Genomic DNA, 18,652 nt, shown 5'->3' with positions numbered 1-18,652 from the left:
ATCATGACCTGAGCCGAAGGCAGTGGCTTAACCAACTGAGCCACCCAGGCGCCCCAAGACATGCATCTTCTGTCCTGGACTTCCCACATGTTCTTCCTCCCATTTGTTCCAGAGGTTAGAACAAATATGCCATTTGAAGCTATTTTTCTTTAAATAGTTTCTAATCTGGCATTAAAACGCCAGTCACTGGCTCAGCCCCAAGTGAGGAGGTGGTGTGGCTTGATTTAGTAGCTAAATTTTAAATGCCACTGCCCACCCCCCATCACTGCCCAGAAATTCCAAAATCTGGCTGCTTTTCAGACAGCAAATGATTATCAAACTTAGTGAGTACCTTTTGCCTTGATGGATTTATAGTTGAGTACCTTTTACCTTGATGGATTTATATTTAGAAGAACGATGCTATCTGCTGTGTGCCCAGTGAGCTGGGCACGGTGCTCGGCATTTTGTACTCACTGCGTTCTCTAATGCAAATATAGCGAAGCAGTGTTGGACCTATTGTTCTTTCCTGATGAAGAAACTGCCCTCTGAGAGGTGAAGGGATTTTCTCGGGGTCAAGAGAGCCATGGAACAGGAGTGCTGGGATTTAACACAGCTCTGTCTACACTGTCCGCCCAGCTGTGAGCTTTTGGTCCAACTGATCCTCTACTCAAAACATTCTGAAGGTGATGCTCGTGGATAAAAGGATATAAAGACTGGTTTCACTCACTTTCTTTACAATAAAACATTAATTTTTTTTAATTGAAAAGGAAGTCTGTTTTGTTTTATGACATGATTATGGAACCGACTCGCTCTAGTGGGTTTAAGTGAGATAAGCAACACGAGAACACCCCGATGCTCGACAGCTGTTGAATAAGTGTTAGTGTAACTGGATTCCAAATTGGGTTTGAAGTGGCTTATTGCTTATGGAAGGCTGAGAACCCAGCCTGAGCTGCCAGCTGGAGAGAGGTGTACTGGTCCTACTTATCAGATGAAATCAATCGGAAGCCTAATTAGGAGTTCACTTATGCAAGTGTCTTAGCCTTTAGAAGGTTTTTCTAGAATACCTGTATAATCTAAAAGAGTGGTTCTAAATTTGGGGCAACTGAAATCCTGGGGGCCATTTGGCAAAATCTCGGGTCATTTTTGACTGTCAGGACTAGGGGGACAGGATGTGTGTGCTTCTGGCATCTAGTGGGTGGAGGCAGGGAGGCTGCTCAACATCCTCCAAGCACAGGGCACGCCCCACCACAAAGCATTACCTGACCCCGAATATCAGTAAAGCCCACGTTGCAAAACCTTGCTCTGAAACACAACAGTGACTGAGTGGCTTTGTTCTGTTCATTTCAACCTCTACGACTTCTCCCAAATGTCTCCCATGCGCTAGATGCCATGCTAGCCCTACGAGAAGTGTACGAATGACTAGGACACATTTCCTGCCCTTTTGAGGAACTGAAACTTCCCTTTTATTTGTAGCTGGCACACAAGCCCATTACAAGAGAGACACCTGCTTTCAAAAGATGTTTGCTTATTTATGCGTGGCTCTCATCCTCTCAGCATTTTGTTTTTTATTCATTATTCTTCACTGAAACCCTGTGACTTAGGGCTAATAGAGATGCCTCCACTATGGAGATCATATGGCCTGAGTGGGAGTAGGTTGTTTATACACACAGAAGGCATTCCTTTGCAGAACTGCCTTCCGAACCTGGCTGAAATGACACTACCTAATTGTGTTAACATTAGATTTTTTGACAGTTCTCACTATTGGCCAAGCAGTGATCCCTATCATCTGCGACAGTAATGAAAACGCCAAACTCATTGTTCCCTGAGACTTTTCTCTTTCTTATCAACTGTCAAGGCACGAGCTGAATTACCGGACACCTTTCCGAGCATATGCGTGCTCAAGTGTATCTGGATTCTGGTTGGCGGCGTGGTTATGGCTTTCTGGATGCTTACAGTGGAAAAGTGAGCTGGGACAGAATCACTGAATGCCTCAACTAGAAGGAGGCACACTGCTCATCCAAGCCACTGAGGCCTTTTACCCATGACACAGCTGAGGTTAAGAAATGTCACACATTTGCCCAAAGACAATCCTGGTCCAGGGATTCTGCTCAGAACCACTCCATATGCAATCATAATGGTGACAACAATACTTTAAACTCGGTGAGGTATACAGTGTTTCAGTACATGTACCACTGAATCCTTTTAATATCCCTTAGCCTAAGACAGATGAGGAAATTGAGGCTCACAGAAATGACTTGCCCATAGGCACAAAACTAGGAAGTGATAAATCTGCTCTCCGGGTTCCCAGTCTAGAGCTTTCTGCTTCACTACTATTTTTTTTCTTTGACTACCCAAAGCCTTGAGCCAAACTCTGGCTTCAACTATACCAGTTGGATGAGACTTTGTGGCTGCTCCTTTTCTCCCCTAATTTTTCTCTTCATCTTAGTTTTCTACTCTAATTTTTTTGCCCTCGTTCCCCAGACTTCTAAAATTCATATTCACCATTCATTTCCATTTCAGTAAGCCGCACAATTCAATCATCTGTGTGTCATAAAGGAGGGATACTGAATGAATGGAGAGATGAGCAAATCAACAAAAACATAAGCAGCAGAGTGACTGGCAGAAAAATAACAGGTCTGTATTTGATTCTACTACTCTCCTTGTCCTTGAACCTCACTTTCGTTATTGGCCCAACAGGTCTAACGAAACCTGTAATAAGCATTGTTATGAGTATAAAGGTAATAAAAACAATGTGTATGAAGTAGATACACGTAATTGGTAACTATTATTAGCAGTAGTAGTAACATAAAGAGGCCTGTCCAATGTGAACTGAGATGAGGTCTCGGACTCCAGAAACAAAGCATCACTCTCAGTGGATTTACGTCTCCGTAGAAGGGCACTCACGTGAGTTGGTTGATGGCGTGGTAGAAGTCACAGGGGTCAAATTCAACTGGGAGATGTCAAAGTCATCACAGTCGTCTGTGTCCTGTGCCACCCCGACTTTGTTGAAGTAACTGGAGAAGGCCTCTGAGGTACAGGTGAGGGAGGGTTGGTCGGGTTTGCGGGAGGGCACGGGCGGAGGCTGGGCCATCTGGAAATCCTTAAACATTTCTTTCCCCATTTTCTGTCTGGGCGTCGTGGTCTGTGGACTTGCCCTGGTGGAGTCACCCGTGGTTGGGACGGCTGCAAGGGGGGTGAGGGGACCTTGGAACATGGCGGCTGGCAAAGGCATAACAGTTTGTGTGGGCATGAAGGCGGCTGGCGGGAACTGCCCGGCCACAGCTGGCCAGGGCTGCTGAGTGGCAGGGAAGAGACCCGGCTGGCCCCAGGCGATGGGCTGAGCCCCCGGCATCACCTGAGCGACTGGTGGCTGAGCACCCATGGCGATCTGCTGTTGGACGAGGGGCTGCTGGCCCCAGAAGGATGGGAGGACGGCGCCCATTGCAACATAACCTGGAAGAGTGAAAAAGAAGAGTCAGGCACCTGGGAAAGAAGAATTCATGGATTCGAGGGATTGGCAGAAAGATACGGTATCAGGCTCTGTGCCACAGACCGGGGACAAGGATGAGTAAGACAAAAGTCCCTGCTCTCTTGGAGCATTCCTTCTAGAGCAATGGGCAGAGGAAACCTCTCGAAGGAGGTGATTCGTAAGGGGAAACTAGAATGTGGTGAGCGAGGAAGCCAGGCAGAAATCTGGGAGATAATGGTGATGCTGCTATAACCATTCAAGGTTTCTGACCCCACACAGCCTCAGGTGCTGGTGTGTCTCAGTGGAAAAGGCAGAGGACTAGAAATCGGGCCCATGTGGGTTTGAGTCCTGCCTCCCCTTCTCACCAGACCGACTGCTTAAGCTCTCTAAAAGTCAGGCTCTTTGTTGGAAGCCGGGTTGTAAGATCGTCCTTTTCAGCATCGAAGCCAGGTGCCAAGGGTAGAAGAGTCGGGAGTGTCGGGGTTTTGAGGCTTAGGTTAACATTCGGACTGCCCCTTCTCACCTCTGGAATTGATGGAGAGCTCCACAAGCTCTCTCGTCCTCTATCTCCTTATCTGTAAAATGGGCACAGAATACCGTCTGCCTCACGGGCTCGGTTTAAAGACAAACAGAGAGGACCTATTTGAGGTAGAGTACTGCACCTGACACAGAGTGAGCATTCAGTAAATGTTAGCACTTAGTGGGATTTGAATCAGAGCCCAGAAAGTACGTAATACCTTGCTTGGTCCATAGCAGCCAGGCAATAAATGGTAGCTCCAGGGATTATCATACATTATTAACATATAACTGTTACGACGCCAATTTTAGGTGACTGTCTACTTACTCAGGAGCCCCTCATAGAGTGGCAAAGGTTGGGTACCGCACAACTCCAGGGGTCTACTCACATACATTACCATGTTAATTGTTGGCTGTGCTAATTCCTTTCAGATGAGATATAATCATTTTAAGAAGAGCACAAGTAACACTTCTCACAGTAGCAAGACTAACACAGATAACTTTTTCCACTTATTAAGTGCCTACACTGTTCTAGGTTCAGCATCTGGTGCTTTATATCCTCACAAAATCCCTACAGAGTGGGTATTACCATCCCCACGCCAGGGATAAGGATATCGGTGCTCAGAGAGGGGAAGGCTGTGCTTGGGGTCACACAGCCAGCATGAAGGGGGATCAGGATCTGAACTGAGGTCACCCGTCCCCAGAGCTAGTGTTCTTCCCTCTGCATCATACTGCCCCACCCAGATGGCCAAGACCAATTTCTGACCTTTGCAAAGTGCACCTGGCCTGGTCACCCGCCTGGGGTTGCAGCAAACTGTGGGTGGGCCCAGAGAAACTCCCAGGTCCTTCCAGTGACCCCTGCCCTTCCCTGAGGGCCACATAACCATGTGCGTGTGCAGCTGAGCCCGGGAGACAGATGCCCAGGCCGGGCAGAGAAGAGGAGGGAGAAGCTGGGTTGGCCTGACCTCTCAAAACCAGCCTTTTCATGGCTGTCAGAAGGAGTTTGCAGGTATACAGCAGTGAGGCTAGGAAAAGAAGAGTGGGTGCAGGGTAGCCTAGCAACTTCCAAAGGGAAGGTGGGCAGGCACTGTGGCACTGATCATGTGTGTCCTGGGTGCTGTCAGGGACTCTGGGAAGCCCAGAGAAACTGTGTGCGGTTTCACCCACTGCCTCCCTCAGGCTCCAGCCTCAGATCCCCTGCCCTACAACTGATGGCTAAGGAATGCGGACAACATTCCACATCCGGCCATTTCCTTGTGAGGTGAGAGGAGGTTCCAGACAGGGCACACGGGCTTCTAGCGGATGAATCCAGCAGGATGCTGGACATGCTCTTACGGAGCGTCGACAAGCCAAGCAGACCATATCCTTATGTGATCACTTAGCCCTGGGCCCTGAAGAAAGAGGGGTGACGAGGTGTTGGTGCGGACATTTCAGACCGGAGAGCTGCTTGCATTGCCTCTCACCTCACCTGTCACATCATAAGGCAGTGACCTGAGCCTACCAACAGACTAAGAATTCCGCAACTGTTTTTCTCTTTTTCTGATTAGCTTTGATGGGGCCCGACGGTTCTCAATGGGAGTGCTATCACCCCCTGTGGGGGATGATGAGGACATTTGCGGGGTGTATTTTGGCTGTCAGGATAACTTGTTAGAGGGAGACACCACCTGCACTTAAGAGGAGGAGAGCTTGGGTACCTGATATCCTACAATGGGTGAGACCAACGTGCGCAACAAACAAGTCCCCCACGTTCTGTCTACGATTATTTGAGTATGGGCTGGACTTTGAATTACCTAGAAATTCAAAGTTTCTTTGCATAGTATTAGTGCACTTAGTTTTCCAGGATTGTAACAACTGTGTACATTGAGGGCCGTCTGTATTTCGTTTTGTTTGGAACACGGTCAAGATTTGCTCACCATTTGGGGAAGCTGTGGTTCCTGACAGAAACCCTTCCCATGGGGTTCGGGCCGACACAGCGTTCCGGGGTCCGTCTATACCTGCAGTGACTCTGTTGATAGGTCTACACACCTGACCACTTAGTAGGACCTCTAGTGTGGATGTGCCTGGGTATTTTCCTTATTGAAATAGATAGCTTTTTATTAAAAATGAGCTTTTAAAAATTTCCTCCTTATATTCGAATGACGGCATTATATTGATTTTTAAAAAACCGTGTGGCTAAGTTATATTATCTGTGAATTTCATTTCAAGAATTTAAAGGAGACATTACAAATATCTGTCCTAAAAAGGGGGCACTGGGTCTGATGTGGTGGAGACACGGATCTTTCAATGCCCATTTTGGTGAAGGGATGGCAGGTTTCAGCCTCCAGCCAGGCTGTCTCTCATTTTGCTTCCACCGGAGGACTGCTCTAAAATGCAAATATAGTGTCTCACTGTCTGGAGTAAAAGGTTCAGATACCTTAGCTTGGCTTAGGAGCCTTTAGGGATCAAGCTCCTTCCCAGCTCTTCAGCCCATTTTCACTGGCACCTTTGCCTGCAGCAGCTGCAAATACAACCCCCCCCCCCCCATTCTCTCCATCTCTGCTGGTGCTTTGGCCTGGGAAGCCACCCCTACCTCACGTGGCTACTCCTTACGGACTCTCTGAGAATCCGCTCAGCGTCGCTGCTGCTGGGTGCTTTCCCTGCCCTCTGGACTCCACTGGTTCTCCTTCTCTGGGCTTCTGCAGACCCCAGTGTTCATCTCACTGATGGCACTTGTCTCACTGTGTTGTTGAACTGCCCAGTCGTCCTGTCTTCCCTCCTTAGACAAGAAACCACCTGCTAGCAGAAACCCTCTATCTTTTCTTTCCCTGTCCTCTGTGTCTAGCGCTGTTTAGAGCACACGTCAGCTGCTCCATAAACGCCTGCGACTGGAGGCAGTCTCTGTAAATGTGAATGAGTCATAGTGGAGTCAATGCCTTCGCTGCATTTTGCCAAGTGTACAATTCAACTCCAAGACTGGCTGAGTGCTGGGATGTCTAATGATTCTACTGTTGGTGGCAGGTTTTTCTTTCCCCGTCTTTTTTTTTTCCCCCCACAAGGAACCAACAGATGGGCTGTGCACACTTTTCTGGAGAGAGCTATTAGCGTGTCTCCTTGGCTTCATGCCATCTGCTTCAGACCCAAGGACAATATTCAAAAGAAAAAAAAACAGCACAGGGTAATTGGGTATCATGTTCGGGGACTCGCAGGTCTCATTCGCTTTTCCGGGGGGGGGTCTCTGCAGCCTGGGCTCTCCCCAGACCTGTGAGCTCAGGTGTGGCCCCATGACATCAGGCATGCCCGAGGGGACCCCCTGGTGGCAGGCTGCGGCAGCCGTGGACAGGGCAAGCCACTCGGTGGCTGCCAGAGCGGCCACTTAGCAGCTTAGTAACATTTACTCATTAACGTTCAGCAGCGGAGGGAGGAGGTGCCACGGAGCATCTGTTTATGCCACGGAGTTCAGATCAATCATAAATCTCCTTGCCGTGAAGTGAGGGGAACACCTGCATTACTGCCTTGCAGTTAGATTTTTAAGGACGGCTGAAAATTGCAATTCATAACCAGATGCTTGCACCTGGGGATACCTCATTATCTGAATTAAAAGAGCAGACTAAAATGTGAGAAAAACACTGAAATCTAAGGGACTCCCCTAATATGAATGCAGAACTTGGATGGTAATGCTTATTTACGTGATCTCATTCATTCATTCATTCATTCATTCATTCAAAAAGAGCCCTATTGGGTATGAAGCACTGTTTCAGTCTCTGGAGACGTGGTGAAGAACAAAGCATTAAAAAAAAAAAAAATCCTTGTCCTCGCGGAACTGACACTTTTGACACTGATCCTTGCAACAAGCCTCTGTGTAGTTGGTATCAGTATCTCTTTACTCTGTCTGAGATACTGCAGCGGGCTGAGGGGAAGGCTTGAGGCAGCTACCACAGGGCCTGGGGCGCAGAGCCGGCGCTCCTAACGGACAAGCTACAAACACCTGCTGACTGCTTACTTATAGAACCACCACCAGGCACTGTTCTAAATGTTCCACTATGTGTATTAACTCATGCAATCGTCAGACCAGTTCTGTACAGTGGAATTACCATCCCCATTTTACAGATAAGCTCCCTGAGGCTCAGAAGAGATTTAGCTGAGTATTATACAGTTGGCTAGTGGCAGGGTCTGTATTTATACACAGTACATTCTCTAAACCCCCAGGCCAGCTCTGCCATGCACAGTTAAGAGGCCAAAGATCTAACCTTTATTACACGGATGTTTTTCTAAATATTCCAAAAAGGCTAGAGGAAAAAATATAGGTAGGACATTTTCTTCTACTTTACAAATAGGAGTCATAATAATAATAACGGTAGCAACAACAGTTATTTGCTGATTGAAGCCTCTATGGGGTCCCAGCAATTTTCAAGGTGCTTCACTTTGTTTTCTCATTTAATTCTCATGGTATCATTGCAAGGGAAGTATTATTTTCGATTAATTTATAAAGATTTAGAAACTCTGGCTCTGGCAGGTTAAGTAATTTGCTCAGGAGTTTAAAATGTACATAAATAGATGAGCCCGGATTCAAACCCAGCCCACTGGATGCAAAATCCCCCAGCAGCCCGTCCATTGTACTGCAAACCGTGGTTTGTGTCCCTGGCTCCCTGCCACCAGCTGGACAACTGGGGACAGGCAGATGGAGCCTCAGTGTCTGCAGAGACTTTTAGGACCGGTTCAAGGAGGAAAAGGCTGACAGTTGATTACCCACTGAAGTCTACTTTTGTTCCTCAGTCTAACTGACGTAGAAGCAGGAGCGTCGAGAAGCAAAAATGTGCTCATTGAAATTAATTTCACACTTCCATTCTAAACATTGAAGTTGTGGAGGTAATCTATTGGTAATCTATCGATACATATATATGTATATATATATATATTTTTTTCTTTTTTAGCAGCTGAAGAAACTGAATCTGGACATGAAGTGGCTTGTCCGTAGTTCGCAACACGGCTGGTCAAGGAGAAAGACTGAAACCAGGTCTTCAAAGCCCTGATGTGACACACAGGCTCAGAAGCAGTCATGTGCATGGCATGGGCAGGTCCTTGAGGGCTTTTATTCACACGTTAGGACCGGGAACTGTGTGACTGCGTCACTCTCATTTACTCCTTGCCTAGAGTACTCTTCACCCGGACATCTTCTTGGCTTTCTCCCTCACCCCTTCTAGTCTGCTCAGAGCTCACCTTTGTATGAGCCCCTCCCAACCACAACTTCCATTTACACGTGTCCTCCACCTGCTCCAAAGCCCCTACACTCTGCTCTGCATTTTTTCTGGCCATACCACTTACCGTTCGTGGACTTATTATGTAAGTTACTAATTTTTATGTTGTTGCATCGTCTCCCCAACAGAAAGGAAGCTCTCTGAGGGCAGGACCTGTGCCTGTTATATTCACGGACACACCCCAGGCTCCTAGAACAGGGCCTGCCTCATGTGGATACTCAGGGGGTATTTGTGGAATGAACACGTCTGCAAGTTGGTGAGTTTGGGGCCTCGAGTTCCCATTACCTGCTATAATGAGGGCAAAGCATGTGTAGTCTCAACACAGGAAGGTGATACATTTCTGATGGAAAACTGTTACTCTTCTTTGAAAGGACGTATTCTATCACACTATTCCCAAGGAAATTTTAATACCCACTTTAGGTAAGGAAAACTCGTCATCACCACTGTCCCATTTTAGGGATGGATAAACAGATTTGACAGGGAAGCTTAGCCAATGAAACATCTGGGTTACTTGCAGATTCTAAAGTGTTAGAACCATTGGCTACCAACCTCTTTTGCTTCTGAAAGTTCATAATGATCTCTGGGCTCATGGGGAATAATTTTAACCATTTCAGAATAGAGTACGAATTTTTACTTCACTTTGAATAACAGCAAGGTTCATTTGGTGTCAAGAATTTTCTTCTAATGCTATGTAATGAAAATTATTTATAGAAAAATGCAAGAAGACGTGTATTTAAAAATATTCAGGCTCAGGGCACCTAGGTGGCTCAGTCGGTTAAGTGTCAGAGACTCTCGATTTCAGCTCAGGTCATGATCTTGGTGTGAGACTGAGACCCACGTCATCAGACTCCACGCTCAGCAGGTAGTCTGCTTGAGGATTCTCTCCCTCTCCCTCTGCCCCCTCTCCCCTGCTTGCATGTGCACACTCTCTCTCCCTGAAATAAATTAATACATAAAAATTTAAAAAAAAGAAAATATTCAGGCTCTATTGGCTGTATATAAAACAAAATGGTAGGATGAAGTGACAGATTTCAAATATGTAGCTAAAGAAAGAAAACAGTCTTTAAGGCTCTCATGCATGTAAAGAGTGGAATACCATCTCTGGCCACGTTCCAACTAGAGTGGCCTGGCTACGTGGAGTGCCTGATGCCTTGAAAACAAGTTAAGATATCTGAGATCCCACCAATTTGTGCTTCACCTGAAATACTGTATGTATATATATATATATATATATACATATACATACACACACACACACACACACACACACACCTTTCTCCATAAAACAGGAGAAATGCTACCTACCTTTAAAGCAGCTGTGATAATGAAGCAAGATCATGCATTTAAATCACTTAGTACCAGGCTGAGGCACATCAGCAGGTGCTCAGCAAACAGTGGCCCATATCACAACTCTCTGGTTTGAGCCCCTGCCCCTTGGGGGTGTTTTTCAGGCCAAATTCTTCCACGATATGTGGCTTTCATCCTTTAGAGGTGGTCGATTTAAATTGACACACACCCACGCCAGACCTACTGTGCACCTAGCTCAGGGCTTATCACTTAATACATGGTAAATGTATTTAAATATATGTGTGTGTGTGTGTATAATATATTCTATATATCCCCTCTCTGGGCCTCAGTTTGCTCATCTGTAAATATATATATTTACCCTGTTGTAAAAGTAGTATATATATATCTTAAAGGATGCTTAGAAAGCAGAACCTTCCAAATCACTAAGAGCCCCATCACCTTCCCAAATCCACTGTTAGCAATTTGCTCTGCCCCTCAGCATCCCACTTTGCATGGAGAGCCTCCCCATTCTTGAGTCTCTACCGAAGGAGCAGACACGTCCTATCAACCAGATCTCCAGAGGTCTGTGGGGGCTCCTACCCCCACTTGCCGTCCTCCCTCCCTCTGGCTGAGATGGACAGGAGGAAATGAACTTGTGCCGATTTGCATGGCTGGGTGAGCACGGAGCTCCTGGAAGCTGTGTACTGAGTAACCTAGCATCTTGACTTTTCCAGGTGAAAGGCATCACTGAAATCCAGCCTACAGCATACCACGGGTTTGTAAATACGCCCTGCCTCCCAATGGTGGCCTCTTAATGTCACCTGAAGAGTCACAAGGAGAGGCTGCTAGCTCCACAGGTATTCTGGCATAATTTGACAGCTGGTTCAAGTCAACCCTGTCCCTTCCTTGACGGGCGGAGGCCGAAGGAAGGAAGTGGGTGGAGGACAGCTTACCTGAGGGTACAGCAGCAGTGCCGAAAGGTACAGAACTAAACATGTCTGCACTCGCCGGAAGGGTCTGAGATGAAGACGGGATAAAGGCATCACCTGGAGTTGCAGGAGTCTGTCAGACAGAGAGAGGCAGAGGGCGCGTGAGGCCGCCGGGAGACCTGGCTCGGCAGTCGTCAAGGATGGGAGGCAGCAGGTGCAGGAAGTAAGGGATGGCGGGGCGGGGGGTGGGGTGGGGTGGTGGTGCTGCACGAGCCAGTCATGCTCCAAGCCGATGTGGTGGGCACACCGGGAGCCAGCTGTAGACGCGGACCATAAAACAGGAGAAATGCTACCTACCTTTAAAGCAGCTGTGATAACGAAGCGAGATCATGCATTTAAATCACTCAGTACCAGGCTGAGGCACATCAGCAGGTGCTCAGCAAACAGTGGCCCATATCACAACTCTCTGGTTTGAGCCCCTGCCCCTTGGGGGTGTTTTTCAGGCCAAATTCTTCCACGATATGTGGCTTTCATCCTTTAGAGGTGGTCGATTTAAACTGACACGCACCCACACTGGACCTACTGTGCACCTAGCTCAGGACTTGTCACTTAATACATGGTAAATAAACAGCCTGACTAAATGCACAAAAAAAGCTTAGCGACTAGAGCAGAGACCCTTGTCTCCTGGTGCCTCCCAGAATTCTGCCTGAATCTTTACGTGCAAAGAAAAATAAATATTTTCAAGAAGATGATTAAAAAACGGAAGCCTGAGGAGCAGGGAACGCTACAGTGCCTGGCCCACACTGGAATCCGAGAGAGGTCTGTTGCAGGAACTGGTGGGTAAGGTGAAGGGTACCGAAATAAACAGACAGAAGGGATACCGAGGGGTACTCAAAGAAAAGCATGAGTACTCAGGGTTTTAAAGGCCCACACCCATTCACAGCAGCCTTTTGCCTAGAAACTATGTCTATTCGATGCCATAATAGCCTTCTTTTTCTTTTCCCTTTGGAATAGACTGAGGCAAGCAATTAATCCCGAAACCATGGCAATTAGACAAGGCCAGTTTTAGACCAGCAGCCTGCGGGAGGAATGGCACTGTTCTGGGGATTATTAAATACCCACTGGGACTGTACTTGGGTGCAGGGCCAGAAACACAGCTGGGAGCTGCCGTGTTAAGCACTTTTAAGCACCATCGACGCCGTTCTGTTTCCCCCACGTGACCCTGGGCGAGTCCCATGCCCTCTCAGGGCCTCAGTTTGCTCATCTGCAAAATGAAGGGGATTGGTTAGAAGATCTCTTCAGGCCTTTCTAGCTCCACAGCTGGAGTTTCTAAGTGCCCGAGGTGCAGCTGTTACCCCTGGGACAGAGGCGAGAAGGAGACTGGTCAGACCTGCCCCAGCTTCCATGGAGACAGGAGCTGCTGTGTCCACAGTCAGGTCTGCTTGGGACATCAGGTGGCGGGAGCAGGGGCAGTAGAGTCTCGTGCCATCTGTCCCCAGTGGTGAGCTTATAGCCTTTTCTCTGTGAGGCGCACCTCGCCAATGAACCATAGCACCATCCCTTGGTCTGCACGACCTCGTAGAGCCCAGAGGAGCTGCCCTGTCTCAGCAGCTTCCGCAGGTGCAGCTGTGGCTCACTGCTCTCTGCCCACCTCCCACCTGCGGGGAGTGGGCAGGGGAGGACCTGGAGGGCCCATTTCGGTTCTGTTCTATGCTGTGGCCATAGGGTTGCCTTTGAAGGCAACCAGTTCTTAAAGCACTGGGATTCAATTTTGCTTAGGGTTTAATGCTTTTTTCTTCTTTTCATTTTTCAGTTAGGGTTCCCTGCAATCTCTGTCCCTTTGCAAGCAGTGACTTATAATGACAAGCAATGGGATGTGTACCCTGGCTGCAACTGGAGCTGGGAATCCAAAACTTCATGAGAAGCTCAGCGAAGCTGGGAGGTGGGGGGAAAGGGGGAGGAGACAAAAAGAAGAGGGAGAGAGGAAGGAAAGAAGGCAGGAGACAGGACAAGGCAGAAGGGGCCGGGGGAGAAGGTGCTTCCTTTCCTGGGCTGAACACCTGGCTCGGTGGGCTCTGGGTAGGTGTTGACAAATGCCCCATCATCTGTAGTCCTATTGAGTTTCTTGCCAATATTCCCAACTAGACCATGTGCTCCTTGCAGGCAGGGACCTCATCCTGTTTACGTCTTTCTCCACTGCCCAGCAGTATAGCAAGTACGCAGGGGGGATCCTGTGATTGCTGATGCATGGTTTCACTTCCTTCTCAAAACAGAAGTAGGTATCATAATTCCTTTAAAAAGCAGCAGAGGAAACTGAGGTTTAGAATCGCTAGTAATTTGCCCAAATCACACAGCTTGCAAGAGGCAGAGGTGAGACCCACCAGCAGCCCTCTTTGGCCCAAAGCCCATCGTCTCGCCACCATGCCGCCGAAAAAGGAAAAGGGAGGGACGTAGGGCTGAGCTGCAGTGCATACTTACGGGGGGAGAGGTTATATCAGGAGGGGTGGACATGTCCCCAAAAAGTTCTAATTGGGTCACAGCCTGAAAAGACAAAAAGAGAATGATGTCACCACAAAGGGAAGCCAATGCTGCTGGGCGCTGCTTTAAAATGGTGTGACATGAGGACCCTTGTTTCTTTGTCATCGTGACTATATACACAATAAGCCCAGCTGGTCATTACCATACGTCATGAGCCTAAAGACAACACCTGGGAGGCAGCCAGAATCAATTCTTGCTTCTGTGTGTCTGGTAGCATATCTGGGCTTAGTTAAGGAGATTCAGGCTTAGCCACCTCCCATAACCCGTCATCCCACTTAGCACTGACTCGCCATCAAGCGCAGCACAGTCTGTCTTCTCCAGGAAAAAAAGGCAAGAAGGCGACCCCCCTCACTACTTTTCTTTTCTGAGTGCACACACGCGTTCAAAGTGCCTTCCATGTGTCAGATACAGTGAGACATGACTTTATGGCCACTTCTTGGCAAATGCTCCCAAGACCACGAACCTGAGAGGTAGGAATCATCATCCCCATTTTTACAGATGAATCAACTGAATCTCACAGAGGTGACCTCAAGGTCACCCAGGCCAGGACTTAAATGTCCTGCATACAGAGCATGCAGTTAAATGATAGCCTCTGAAAGAGTCAGTCTTTAGGATAAAAAATGTAGTTGGAAGAAAAGAAAACATATCATTTTATACGAGGAAGGGCATCAAAAACAGCCCAGGATATACACTATTAATCACTGCTAGGAACTCCATCACTGCAGTCACTGTATCGTCTATATCCCCATCCATCATACAGGAGTGTCTGAGCAAGGCCAGCCAGAGCGGCAGAAGAAACCCTTTAAGTTATACTTAGAAATTAATCTGCATACACTTCCAGCTTCAGAGACCGTAGGGAGTCTATGGCTAGGAACCAAATGGCCTGCCTTAAAGTATATAATCGTATGCTTCGTGCGAAACCTGCCCACTGAGGAAAAAACTCTTTCGGCTCATCTCTGGATTTTAAGTGACAGCTTGTGATTGGGGGGAACCTAAAAACATCAATCAATAGAAAGGACCAGAAGAGTCTGCCTGCCTGCCCTCCAGGGACCCCTGCACCTGAATTCTAACACTAACCAGGCATGGCTAGAGCTCTACACTTAGTGCCAAAAAAGGTTTGTGCTCTCCTTCTGATGAGTGAGCGAGCTCTGGGTGCTGGAAAAGGTCCCACACCTGTTGACAGATTCACTTCCAATCTCTGCAACTCCTTGGAGCTATAGTCCCCTCACCTGGACAGTAGAGATGATAATACCTCCTTTGCAGATTTATTGACAATATTAATAACAGGACTTTCTTTGAACTTTGTCTAAGCCTGGTTAAAAAGGCACAAAAGGCTCTTTTTGCTGAAAGAAGTTTAGCTTGGTTAATGAACTTTCATTCTTCCCCTTAAGCTTTCAGACTGAATAATGGTGTTGGGCACACAGGAAGGCCCCACACACATATTAATTTCCTTCTCAGCTACACGATGCTTTTTCCATACACACTTAACACCTGTGAGGTGCTGAGTGCGGTGAACAGAATAATGAGAAATGCCAAGTCCCAGCCTGCAGGGAGTTTGCAGTCTGGTGGGATGATCTGTAGAAGTAGGTAATTTCAAGGCAATGTGGCAGGGACGGCGACAAGCGTCTCTGTGGGAGAACAGAGAAAGGGAGTCGGCCAGCTTTTGGCAAAGAAGCTTAAGGAGGGCTTTCTAAAGGGAACAGACCTGATCTGAATTCTGAAGATGAGGAGCAGTTAGCCGGGCAAACAAGAAGAGGAAGGATAATCCAGGCTGGTGCAAGCAAGGACATGAGCAAAAAGGAGAGAGGCCTGGAGGAGTCTGAGCAGGTGGGAAGAAAAGCAATTTGTAATGAGCATGAGGGTGGAGGGGTGCAGGGAGGAGGCCAGCAAAGTGGACAGGGGTAAGTAAGGTCACAGTGGGACCAGACTTGGCTGGACTCTAGATACCTGCTTGTCTTGGGGAAAGGTCTTTACCATGTTTACAATATTTTATGTTATTTGGTAAAACTATGGTAATCCTTATGCTCTCTCTTCCAGATTCATATAAGGAATACTTCTATTTAATCAATTAACATGAAGCTTCTAGGCTTCCTTGCAATTGGGACTCAATGCTTTTAAAATGGCCTACAACTATTTTCAGTGGTAGGAAAATAATAAAATGAAGTTAATAATTAAGTCACACAATTTACATTTCAAATGTGTTGAACTCATGGCACACTTTTACTAACATAATAAATATAATTTATTGGCTAATTTTCTCCTTAAGCACAACTTTTAAAATAACCTTCATTCTTGAGATACAGCCTTTCCTCTTGCCAGATGATTTTCACTCAAGGATTAAACGAGAAAAACATGCAGAGGCATAAAACATAGATTGTTATTTCATTCCATTGGATTTGCTGTTTAAACAGAAACTCGAGTTAATTAAATTTTATAGAGAAGGGGGATTCTTAGGCCAAAAATTAAAAATAATTCTAATAACCATATGTGATTGAGAATCTGGAATAATATCTATTTTCACACTCCTCTCCCCCCATGTTAGCCCTAGTCCTTTTATTTGTAACCTAAAAACCATGTTCCATCTGATAATACTGTTGTAATTCATCATTTTAGTGGCTCAAGAGAAATAAAAGTAACCACCCACATTTGTAAAACATTTTATAGTTTACAATACATTTTCCAATACATTATCATCAGGTCTGAGGCTCATTAAGCTCACTGGTGGCATAGCTGTCTCTCCAGCTGTCCTTTGCCCGTGAGTGGAGACCAAGAGATAACACCACTTACCTGTGGTCGGTGAGCTAAACGAAGCTGGGCTTGACCCACAGGCCAAGCAACACCTCGTTTATCTATCCCTTCACAAGCCCTAGTTAGCCTTCCTAGATGAGGGGAGTGTAGCCACAACATTCTCTAACCAGAAGCTAGGGTTCCTAAAGGGTCTGCCATGATGGACATCCATCTGAAGAACTCAACTGGAAGGTCAGTTCCAGATGCCTACTGGCCTTTCCATTACCAGCACTTCAGACATCTGCTGGTAGCGATGAGGCTGCCGATGGCAGATTCTGCCTTCTTTAGGCCCTGGGCATTTCCCAGGGTGCGCAGAAGGACACTGGAAGCTGCCCTGTCCAGGGAAGGGGAGAAGGATAGCTTCGCTGTTGAGGAGGAAGGTCCTTGATCTCTCCCTCGGGCCAGCCCCTTCACAGCATTCTTTGATGTGAACAAGTGATGGTTTTTGAATAATACTTAGAGCGCTGTGCCACTGAGGTTTCAAGATTAGTTCCCTGGTCTTTCCTTCTACTAGACGGCTGCAGGCGGACTCCGAGGCGCCCTCCTGCGGAGAAATTCTGAAAGTGCCACTGATAAAGGCTGAGATGTCCTTGGCTGACCCCCAAACACATTCTCACAGCCCCATCCTTATGTTTTGGCATCAGGCAGTCTTTCGTGTAGAAGAAGTATGGAGCCCCTACTGTGCATCAGCTGCCGTACCGAGAGCAGGGGATATGAGCCTGTTCCCGTTCCTACTCTCACGGGCTGGCTGTTCGATCGAAAATCAGACCCATCAACACAATCAGAGCAGTGTAATGGAGAAGAGAGACACAGGTTACAACAGGAGGGGCCACCTCAGGGCCTTTGCAAATGTTCCTCCTCCTACTTAGAGTATTTATTCCTTCCCCAATTGCCTCTCCCACCCATCCTTCAGGACAGAAATTAGAAGACTTTTTTTTCTTTCTGGGAAGTGTTTCCTAACTCAATTTGCATCCCACCCCACTGTCCAGAACAGCTTATATGATACTTGGATCGGCCGTTCTCAACCTTGGATGCACCTGAGGGGAAAGACTGATGCCTGCTTTCCACTCTCCTAGAGATTCTGAATGAGCCAGTTTGAAGTACAGCCTAGTAACTGCGACTTTAAAAGCTCTCCTGGTGATTCTAATTTGCAGCCAAGGTGGAGGACCCCTGTCCTAGAGACGTTCCACACACCCTCTCGTCAGAGGTGATACTATTCACTGGCCTGTGTATCGACCAATCTGAATAAGCACTGGCTGCAAACCAGTATACCTAGTCCAGGGTATACTGACTGCATCGTTGCTTGCCTGGTTTTTCTTAACTTACGTGCACTCAGCGCATCCTGCTTATGTGCCCGAACCCCCAGTGTACTGTTATGTTACACTACACCAGACTAACCTACCTCATCTTACCCACGCTGTGCACTGGTTCACTGGGACATCGTGAGGTCCTTGAGGACAGCGTCTGTGTCCTCCCGCTCTACTGAATCTCTAGCATCTATCAGAATGCCCAGGACATGCTGGGAGCTTGAAAAATATTTGTTGAATGACACCAGGTCATTCACACACACACACAGACACTCATACACACATACTCTGACCTCACCACAGGGCTCACCGATAATCTGCCCATGAATGTTAGACTAGGCACCCACTAGAGCAGAACCCCCACCTGCCATTCACGCAGGCTGGATGAGGAGAACATGGAATGCATGAATGAGAATGACCAGAATGACCCTCATTTACCAAGAGCCTGGAGGCCTACCTTTGTTGCCTCCAAAATCTCATCAAAGTCCACAGGCAGGTTTCTGTTCTGTAACCACAAGGCATGACTTATGAGCATGAAATGAACAATGGGATAATGACCTAAAACAGTTAACCAGAGAGGGCCCTCTCATTCTTACCGGGGTGGCC

The 18,652-nt window shown here is 47.3% G+C and overlaps 1 protein-coding gene across 1 annotated transcript in view; it reads right to left on the bottom strand.

Moving 5' to 3' along the window:
* The window catches only part of DAB1 (DAB adaptor protein 1), a 282,080-nt gene that overhangs the window by 14,630 nt on the left and 248,798 nt on the right, over positions 1-18,652 (bottom strand). The window contains exons 8-10 of the mRNA XM_054512854.2: positions 13,893-13,955; positions 11,439-11,547; positions 2,884-3,432 (exon numbers count right to left, since the gene is read on the bottom strand). Of these exons, the coding sequence (XP_054368829.1) occupies positions 2,884-3,432; positions 11,439-11,547; positions 13,893-13,955 (721 nt within the window). The remainder of the gene's footprint in view (positions 1-2,883; positions 3,433-11,438; positions 11,548-13,892; positions 13,956-18,652) is intronic.

Source organism: Mirounga angustirostris, unplaced genomic scaffold (assembly GCF_029215605.1).
Source record: "Mirounga angustirostris isolate CCGP_5_RB_7025 unplaced genomic scaffold, mMirAng1.0.hap1 SCAF_4, whole genome shotgun sequence".
In the NCBI taxonomy this organism is placed as follows: domain Eukaryota; kingdom Metazoa; phylum Chordata; class Mammalia; order Carnivora; family Phocidae; genus Mirounga; species Mirounga angustirostris.
The sequence above is the reverse complement of the archived record's forward strand: the minus strand, read 5'-3'. Positions and strand labels throughout refer to the sequence as shown.